We start from the raw sequence: 10,145 nt of genomic DNA, 5'->3' as shown, positions 1-10,145 counted from the left end.
CTAGTCAAGGTCAGCCCTAGAAGACACAGTTGTAGCGTTGACATGGGTAGCGGTCGTAGCGAGTGAGGCGGAGGTTCCGGTCGCGGTCCCGTCTCTGGGTTTGGAACGAGGCCTCATCATCTCCTCTGTGTTGTGTTCGGGCTTCACCAGAAACACGTAGCACTTGGGCAGGAAGATGCACGCCAGCAGGCCGAAACTGGAAGCGAGGATCGCAAAGATCTGGACAGCCACCATGAACTTGCCGCGTGTGCTGAGGTACGCCGGGACGAAGGAGATCCACACGATGAAGAAGACCAGCATGCCGAAGGTCACACACTTCGCCTCGCTGGAACACAGAGGAAGCGACACACAACTAAGCAGTGTTGTAGTCGAGTCACTAAATCTTGAGTCCGAGTCGAGTCTCGAGTCCCCAGTGTTCGAGTCCGAGTCACCAAAGAAGAGCCAGAGTCGAGTCCCCATTACCCTAGTCCGAGTCATCAAGGTTGAGTCCACTCCACTCTGGCAGTCAAAGAGCTGACATACAAATAATAATCAAAAATGTCTACATTAAACATAAATGGCACAGCGGTCACCATTTCAAAGGGAGTTTATTTACTTTGTGACACAATAGTCAAACAAATGCACTAGCCATCAATATCTTATGCCAAATGATTAGGGCCTATTGAAAAAATAAATACAAATAAATAACTATTTATCAAGTCAGAGTCCTCGTCTGCACCTTCCGAGTCCAAAAGCAGTCAATGCTAGTCGAGTCCAAGTCCAAGTCCGAGTCATCAGTACTCAAGTCCAAGTCAAGTCACGAGTCCTGAAAATCAGTCCAGGACTGCAACTAACTTGCATCAATTTCCAATTCCCAAAAGGATGTCTCTCACTCACTCTGGTGGGAGGTATCAACCCCAAAACCTCAAAAGAAGAAAATAAATGACTGAGATACAAATGAGAACACGAGCGAATGAGAAATGAGAATCAAATGAATAATGCTCCTATATTAAGTTCTGGCCGGGTTCTGAGCAAGCCGGGAAGCTTTAGACAGGTAGCAAATGGCAGAAACAACCAAAACGTTTGAATCCACAACACCACAACATGCAGGCAAAGAGTTAGCCACCTCCAAAACAAAACAACGGTTCTCCAGCATCTTGAAACAGCTGATAGGCTACCAGTGAAGTGGCTCCAGTGACTGCAGAGTCCATAGTGGTGGAGGACAATGATGATTTTGCCAGCATGTTGTGGTGTTTATTTAAACCTTTTGGCTTCAAGACCCTGTTTGCTTTCTGTTCGCTCTGAACTCGGCCAGAAGTCTGACCACGAGACTCAGTAACTAAGCTAATAGCTTTGCTTCCACTACACTACTGGCAAGTATTTCATACAACCTAACTTAACCATTCCAACTGTTGGCCTGCTTTTTAGTTACCTGAAATGGTCTTCCAGTTTGCGGGCTATGAAGGCAAAGACAAAGGCCAGCAGAGCCAGGAGGATGTCGTAAGCAAAGATACAGCAGATGAAGACCACAGAACCCTCATCACATTCCAGAATGATCTTCACATTCTGGGCGGCTGTGTTCTTGATTGGGCGTGGCGGGAGGATGATGAGCCAAACTGTACAAGCCACTGCCTGGTTCAACGAAGAGAGGGAGGGAGGGAAGGATGGAGGGAGGAAATTAAATTATTGTTATAAAATAAGAAGTAAAAAAGCTTTAAAACCAATTAATCATATTCCCTTATTTATTTATTATTATTATTATTATTATTTTTTTCATATAAGGGCTATGCATCTACATATTTTGTTTCAAGATGTTGTAGGATTTGGGCTTATAATTTGTATACTTATCATTTTATTGTATTTATTATTTTAGTTATTCAGCACTTTGACTTTCACGAGTAATTCGTTTTATTGTTTTATTTACCTGTATCAGCGTTGCCACGGCAGCTATCGCCCTCTGGTGGCCACAAGTGAGCATGTCAGTCTCCGGGATGCCAGTCGTGGCAGCATCACTGTTGATGTTGGTGGTGTTGGTTACTATGACGTCTGGGCTGCCACTATTGACTGCAGCCTCAGCCGCTGCCTTGGCAGCTTTAGCCGCTGCTTTGGCCCTGCAGCGCGCCCCCTTCAGAGCCCGGGCTCGCATCATCAACACTACAGTCTTACCTGGAGCAATGACATATCATAACAAATACATGAGAAACAGGGGACAGAGAGGGGGGGGGGAATAGAGAGTGAGAGAGAGAGAGTGTGAGACAAATATGTGGGAGAAGGAAAGAGAGGGGGGAGAGTGAGAGAGAGAAGGAAGCACAGAGAGTGAGAGAGGGGGGGAGAAGGAGAGCGTGTGTGAGAGAGAGAATGTGTGAGAAAGAGAGAAAGATGGGGGGAAGAGAAGGATAGAGCGGGAGAGAGGGGGGAGAGAAGGAGAGAGGGGGGAGAGAGTGAGTGAGAGAAAGAGAGAGTGAGTGAGAGAATGTGTGTGAGAGAGAGAAGGGGGGAGAGAGAGAGAAAGAGAGGGCCTTTAGCCTGGGAAACAATATTTGTGATTATGCTGATACTTTGGCCAAACACTGATACACTCAGCAGGGCCTGTGGGCCACATTCAGCCCTCTGTGACATCATTTGTGTCTGTCCAGCGTGAACAGATTTTAGATTCTGTCTATTTTATTGCATTTATGTTGAGAATTATTCATTTTGAAATAACTTCTTTGTCTTTAGTGAAATTAATTATCCATTTCATATTTTCAGGTCACGTTCTTTACCCCATGTCCCTCCACCCAGGTTGTGTTTTGGTAATTGGCCCCCATGGTCTGGGCACCACGTGTTACACGGGACCACAGGATGACCTGCAGAGGGACATACTACATGAGAAGGATAGAGTCTCCTGGATCTCTATCTGCTCCACTCGGAAAATACACTCACAAGCAGACAGCATCCAGAGAGGGGCAGATTGTTATTGAACACACACACACACACACACACACACACACACACACACACACACACACACACACACACACACACACACACACACACACACACACACACACACACACACACACACACACACACACACACACACACACACACACACACACACACACACACACACACACACACACACACACAGCTAAATAATTCAGTTTTGCATCAATATATATATATATATACTGTATATTGTAGTGACCTGGGGATTTGGGTCGGGTTGGTCAGTTGAGCTGTCACTCAACACTCCACCATCCCGGCGCTGGCGGCGTCCCTATTGGATGCGCCAGCCGCGGGTTGACAGAGTCAAAAGTGCACGGGCTGACCTGGGGAGGTATAAGTGGGTGGGGCACCCAGCGTGCACTCTCTCGGGGCATGGGAAATGGTAGCAATGAGTCTGATACTGCAACCTGTAATGGAGAACTGTGTGAATAAAGAAGTGAACTGAGAAATACATCTGCCTCGAGAGTCGTCGATAATGTTGGAAACCTCGAACGTTACAGTATATATTGAGGCAAAACAGAATTATTCTGCAGACGAGGTGAGCAGCTGCAGAACAGAGCTCCCGGTCCAAAATTCAAAAAAGGTAATACAAAGTTATAAAACACGATAAAAAGTAACAACTCGAAGATAAAAGAACGATGACAAGACCCAGTGCACAAAACTCGAGGATAAGTGAGAGAAAAATGACCCCCGACAAAGAAAATACAACGAAGGGAAAGGTACAACACGAGGAGATGACGCAACAGGTAAAACAAGCTAACATAACGTTAGACAACAGCAAGGCCTGGCTGGGTGACGAAGCTACAAGCTAACATGGAAGCTAACACGATGAATATGCAAGCTAGCATTCGGATCGGGCTAGATGCAATACAGAACACTAACGATGCTAACATGCAAACACCAGCCAAGATTCAAGGATTGAGGCCACACACACCAACCAGGATTCGAGCGCCGAGATCGCCCAGACCAGCCAGGATTCGAGCGCTGAGGCCGCCTGGACCAGCCGGGATTCAGGCGTTGGGGACACTCAGACCAACCAAGATTTGAGCGCTAACCAGGATTCAAATACCGAGATCTCACACACCAACCAGGACTCAAGCACTGAGGTCACCCATACCAACCAGGATTCAATACCGTCCACATATACATATTATTTGATAATGAATAGATGTTATGACTCGAGACACATTACAAGTACCACACAAACCACTGAGAAAGACAAATACAAATTTGGATCTGGATTCGGAACACATACTACGAATATATATTAGCTAAGAAGTAGACGCTTTGATACAAGACACATATTAACAGTACTGGTAAACAATTCAAGGTTAGATTTAGATGGATGTGTGGATCCAAGACACATATTATAAATAACAATTAAACTAAGTGGAATTAAATATACACGAATAAGGGGAAAAGTAAAACAATTCATGTTCTGATTTGGAATGCAGACAAGGTAAACATATTAGTTGGAAAAAATCTGGGTCTTGATTCGGGACATATAATATAAATATCACATACTAGACTAAACTGAAGGCACTAACACACATGACGCACAACTATGACGGTGAGGAACAAGAGGAAACACATGTTGGACAATAATAGGGGCATTGGAGAATCCCCATTGGGGATATCCGTCGTTATAGGAGGGGCCCTCTCAACAGGAGAGCCTTACCCCTCCAGCCCGCCAACGGGGTATAAAAACCTGGTAAGTGCCAATTGTCTTTAGTCCTTTTTAATTTTTTTTCTTATCTCTGAGTTATGTTAGAATAGCAGTTGCTCACAGTTGTCCCCCCCCCCCCCCCCCCCCCAAAATGTTTTTTTTTTCTTGTAATTTTTTTTTTTTTATGGCTTTTTTCTTCATAGTTCTCTAACGTTAGTCTTTCTTTCCTCAACGTTCAATTCTATAAACACTTGACCGATACCCATCAATGCACAGCGCTCTAGCATGTTCTGACTGTGAACACCTAAAGCTGAGGCTCAGACCGACCGACCGTTTTAGATTTTTGGCTCATTTTCCCTTATGTTAGAATTGTTTTAATGTCAAAATAATGGTTGCAGATATAGAGGGGGGCGCCAAAACTGCACATAAAAAAAAAATAAAAATAAAAAAATCATTATTTTTTTGGCGCCCCCCTCTGGGTGGCGCTCTAGGCGACCGCCTATATCGCCTGTAGGAAGGTCCGCCCCTGCGTATGAGGCATGCACACATACTTACGTGATACACGTACCCACGTACATATATCTGAGACACACATGCATGCATGCTCTCATGCACACCTACATATATCTGAGACGCATTCTCTCACATGCAATATGGAGAAGGATGGCATCCCGATAGAAGATGCAGCACATACCTGCTCGCAGGTAGATCGGTCTACATGTAAAGTATGTGCATCAGGGATATAATTTATATGCACAATGTATAGTATTTTTTTTCGTAAGTATTTTTTTAATTTCCATGTCAGTTTTTAATGTATTTGTCTTTTGTATTTGTCTTTTGGATGGATAAGTCTTTTACATGTTTTGTATGTTCTTACAAAAAAAGAAAAAGGCAAATCTTGGACGTTGCATATTGTGATGTGGAAAGATATGTGTTGAATATTGGAGAGATTTGTGCAAAAAATATCAATAAATACAAAAGCAACAAAATAGCAGTTGCTTTAAATGTGCACATGGACATTTGTGAAGGACACAAATTCAAAAAAAAAATTGGACAATAATAGGGGCTTGGGAGAATCTCCATTGGGGACAACTCCGTCACTAGGGGGGGGGGCTCTCCCTAGGAGAGCTGATTCCCCTCCAACCCGCCAACGGGGGCAAAACCTGGGAAGTGCCAATCATATAGCTTATTTTATTTTTTTAAGTCATGTTAGAATAGCGGTTGCTATAAATGTACATAGTGATATCAGTGACATGGGAGATACAGACGTGGGCGGGCTTTGTTCAGTGGGGGGGAATGTCGGGGGGAGAGACCATCGTTTTCCGGAGGTTCGACCCGGGAGAGGGGGGCCTTGCGTGTTGTGGGGTCGGTACGTGTGGGGTGGGGTTCCTTGGGGCCCTCGGCCGCCGTGGCCTGGGCGGTCTGGTCGCTGGGCCGGGGGGACACCGGACTTGGGGTCGCGGGGGGTCTGGGGGCCATTGAGGCGTGGTGCTCTGGCCTTCTGTGGGCCTGGACTTGGGGTTCTCGTGGGCCGGGGGCCTGGCGGTCGGGGTGCTCGGCTCCGCGCATGGTGGACCTGGGATATGGGGGTGTTCTGTTTCTCGGGGAGGGTGGCGGTAGGGAGGGGTTTCTCTTATGGGGGTCAGAGCGGCTGAGCTTTGCCCAGTGGGGTCTTGTGTGTTGTGGGGTCGGTATGCGTGGGGTGAGGTTCTCTGTGACATGGGAGGTAGCAGGCTTGGCTCGGTGGGGGGGGGGGGGGTGCCCTCTCCTCTCCTCTATTGGGCCTGGCCCAATTTAATTCAAGGGACCCGTGTCGCTGGGTGCTCAGCTTCGCGCGTAGCGGACCTGGGATATGGGGGAGTCCTACGGGCTTAGCTCAGTGGGGGGGACTGTCGGTGGGGGGAGGGCATCGTTTCAGCGGTTCGGCCCGGGAGAGTGGGGTCTTGTATGTTGTGGGGTCGTTGTGCGTGGGGTGGGGTGCTTGGTGACATGGGAGGTAGCGGGCTTGGCTCGGAGGGGGGGAGTCGCTCCCTTCTCCTCTACTGAGCCTAGCCCAATTTAATTCAAGGGTCCTATGTCGCTGGGTGCTCGGCCCCGCGTATAGTGGACCTGGGATATGGGGGAGTCCTATTTCTCAGGGTTGATGGCGGGTCCCTCTTATGGGGGTCTGGGCTGCTGAACACAGCCATTACATAGGAATTCAAGGGACCCATGTCAGTGTATTGTTATGTGTTTGATGTCATTTTAAGTATTGTCTAAGTGTTGTATGTCTATAAATGTTAATAAAAATTGTAGTTAAAAAAAACAAACATGCAAAACACTTTCTGTAAATAATTGACTATTTAATTTTATCTTACCTCATTTTATATTTGATTGAATTTAATCTTACTACTACTACTTATTGTTTGTTACCATTCTTGTATTATTTTTTTTATCCACTTTTTCTCCTTCTTTTTCAGTTTTTCTCCCATCCCAATTTTAGTCGTGCCAATTCCCCCCTCCCTTGTCTTTTTTTTATTTATTTTTTATCCTCTTTTTCTCCGCCTGATTTTCTATGCTTTTCCTCCCATCCCAAATTTTGTCGTTATGCCAATTCCCCCCCTCCCCTACCTGGTCGTTGTGCGCATGTTCCCCCTACTGGTCGGTACAAGTGAACCCTGAAGTCTACCACATGCTTCCTCCGAACATGCAGAGACAGCCAGCGGCTCTCTTTTCACCTGGCAGCGAGGACTCTCATTGGTGAAGCGTAACGCATGGGAGGTCACGCTGCCTTCACCACTTCCTGCCTTTCGCTGAGCAGGCGCCCAGACCTGACCTGTAGGTGTCGCTGTCCACAACGCCAGATTACCACCCACGACTTCCCTCCCGCTAACTCAGCCAAACGAGTTAGTATGACGATCGGCCCAAGCCGCAGGGCAATGCTGACTCCGGGAGTCGAGACCTCAGCCTCTTGCATTGATGACGAGCGCAATCTCCGCTACGCCACCCGACCGCCTCTCCCTCCCCTGTCTTGATCGTTGCTCGCATGTGCCCCCCACTGGTCGGTCGTAGGGAGGGTTGAAGAATCTATTGCATGTCCCCTCCGATACATGCAGAGTCAGCCAGCCACTTCTTTTCACCTGCCAGCGCGGACTCTCATTGACGAGGTGTAACGTGTGGGAGGCTCACACTACCCTCGGCATCTCCTGTCCTTGCTGTGCAGGCGCCCTGACCGACCTGTAGGAATCGCTGTTTACAACGACAAGATTACCACCCATCGACTCCCCTCCCGCTGACTCTGCCAATTTAGTCAGTATGACGGCTGGCCCAAGCCGGAGGCAACGCTGACAGCCGGATTCGATACCGGTGTCTCACGCGTTGGTGATGAGCGCTTAGACCGCTGCGCCACCCAGCCGCCCATTCTTGTATTTATTGTAGTTTCTTAATTGTGCACTGTTGAGTCTGAGCTCGAAACACAAACACGTCATTAACGGCAATGCCCCTGTATTGTTGTGTATTTGACAAATAACACTCCTGCCCCAGCCCTACCCACCCATGATGGAGGCGAGGCAGAGGGCGAACCCCAGAGCCAGGGCCACTTGGCTGGTCATGCAGCTCCAGTGCTGGGGCTCCCCGAGGAAGACGATGGAGCAGAGGAAGGTCACACTAGGCCAAACAACAGCGATAAACTTAACAGGGCATCGTTTGCCTTGGCCAGAGGAGTGTCCAGGTGGATGAAGAACACCACCTACACAAGAGATCAATATACTATATTCATTACAAAAACCTACATGTATCAATATACAGCATACTCTAAAAGGCTTCATTACAAAGATCTATGCATCCGTAATTACTAAAAACAGTATTACAAAAACCCACATGATTATACATATGAAACAGATTATGAATACAATTATATAATCTGAAATGTATGTTTGTAAATTAACTAATGTAAGATAATAACTACATAAAAAGAATCATTCATGTGAGTTATTATATTAATCTTTGCTAACAATCACCTTGTCATAGTATAGACACTTTTTTCAAATGGTGGATATTTAGCTTTGGAAAGAAACTCTTCATATATTGACATACGATATCACTGTTTCCAGGACATTTGGAAAGGTGTTTGTAACATTGTTTGGAAAGGTGTTTGTAACAGCGTTCACATGACAGTCCTCTCACCATCACAGCTATGGTGACCAGCGCCCCGAAGGCAGAGATGACGATGAGAGTGATGCCCAGCGGCTCTCCCAACGCCAGGAACTCTATGGTCTTAGGGACGCAGGCGTCACGCACGGCATTAGACCAGTAGTCCTCACTGCACTGAATACACTCACGAGCATCTACAGGAGGAAGAGGACCAGGAGAAGAGGTGGGAGGAGAGAGGAGGAGAGGTGGGAGAAGAGGGAGAGAGAATAGAATAGAATAGAATAGATAGAATAAATCTTTATTTGTCATTGTTGGTACAACGAAATTTGTTAGGAACATCACCACTGGCATACACATAAGATATAACATGTGCAAAATAATAATGTCAATAATAATAGTAATATAGTAATAAAGTATCAGTGTCCCAATGTCCCAATATATAACATACCATCATTGTCCCAAGTGCATTTAGTGCTTGTGCAAATAAATTAATAAATATAAATATTTCAGTCCAGTGAGTTGATGGAAGGAGGGGGGGGGGGGGGGGCGTTGACTTGCAAAGGATGAAGTATTGTATAGTGCAGCAATGCAAGTCCGGTTCACAGTTATGTTGTAATGTGGGAGTGGGAGTTATGTCACCGGGGGTGGGATGCGGGGGGGGGCAAGTTGATGTTCGTCGTTGAGCAGCCTGACAGCCCGTGGGTAGAGGCTGTTGGTCAGTCTGCTGGTTCCGGACTGGATGGATCTGTCCTTCGACCAGAGGGCAGCAGTTGAAAGAGATGGTTTGCTGGGTGGTACTGGTCTAGTAAGATGTTATTTATACGCCGTAGGCAGCGGGAGGTAAAGACTGTGGAGATATCTGGGAGGCTAGCTCTAGTGATCCTCCTCGCAGCCTTGACCACTCTGTGGAGGGCCTCCTTCTCTGCCCTGGTGCAGCGTGCAGCCAGTAAACCACACCAGTAGTCCGTACGTGAGCACACTCTCTACTGCGCAGTGGTAGAAGTTGGCCATCAGTCCCTGTGGGAGTTTAGCCCATTTAAGCTTCCTAAGATAGAAAAGGCGCTGCTGTGCTTTGCCCACAGCAGAGGCAATGCTGACCCCCCAGGACAGGTCATCAGACATTGTCACGCCCAGAAACTTAAATTTTGAAACCCTCTCCACCTCCTCAGAGAGGTGGGAGAAGGAGGGTGAGAGAGGTGGGAGAAGGAGGAAGAGAGAGGTGAGAGGACAGAGGGAGAGAGAGAGAGAGGTGGGAGGAGAAGGAGGGAGAGAGGGGTGGGAGGAGGAGGAGGGAGAGAGGTGAGAGGAGAAGGGAGATAGGTGGGAGAAGGAGGGAGAGAGGTAGGAGGATAAGGAGGGAGAGAGGTGGGAGGAGATGGAG

At 47.2% G+C, this 10,145-nt stretch overlaps 1 protein-coding gene across 1 annotated transcript in view; it reads right to left on the bottom strand.

Moving 5' to 3' along the window:
• Positions 1–10,145, bottom strand: part of vmn2r1 (vomeronasal 2, receptor 1) — a gene marked incomplete at both ends in the record, with an annotated part of 17,790 nt that continues 7,645 nt past the window's right edge. The window contains 6 exon segments of the mRNA XM_084309366.1: positions 1–325; positions 1,412–1,611; positions 1,904–2,145; positions 8,166–8,279; positions 8,282–8,360; positions 8,798–8,958. Coding sequence (XP_084165492.1) covers positions 1–325; positions 1,412–1,611; positions 1,904–2,145; positions 8,166–8,279; positions 8,282–8,360; positions 8,798–8,958 — 1,121 coding nt within the window.

This window comes from Notolepis coatsorum (genome assembly GCF_963971535.1).
Source record: "Notolepis coatsorum genome assembly, chromosome: 1".
NCBI classification, from domain to species: Eukaryota; Metazoa; Chordata; class Actinopteri; order Aulopiformes; family Paralepididae; genus Notolepis; species Notolepis coatsorum.
The sequence above is the reverse complement of the archived record's forward strand: the minus strand, read 5'-3'. Positions and strand labels throughout refer to the sequence as shown.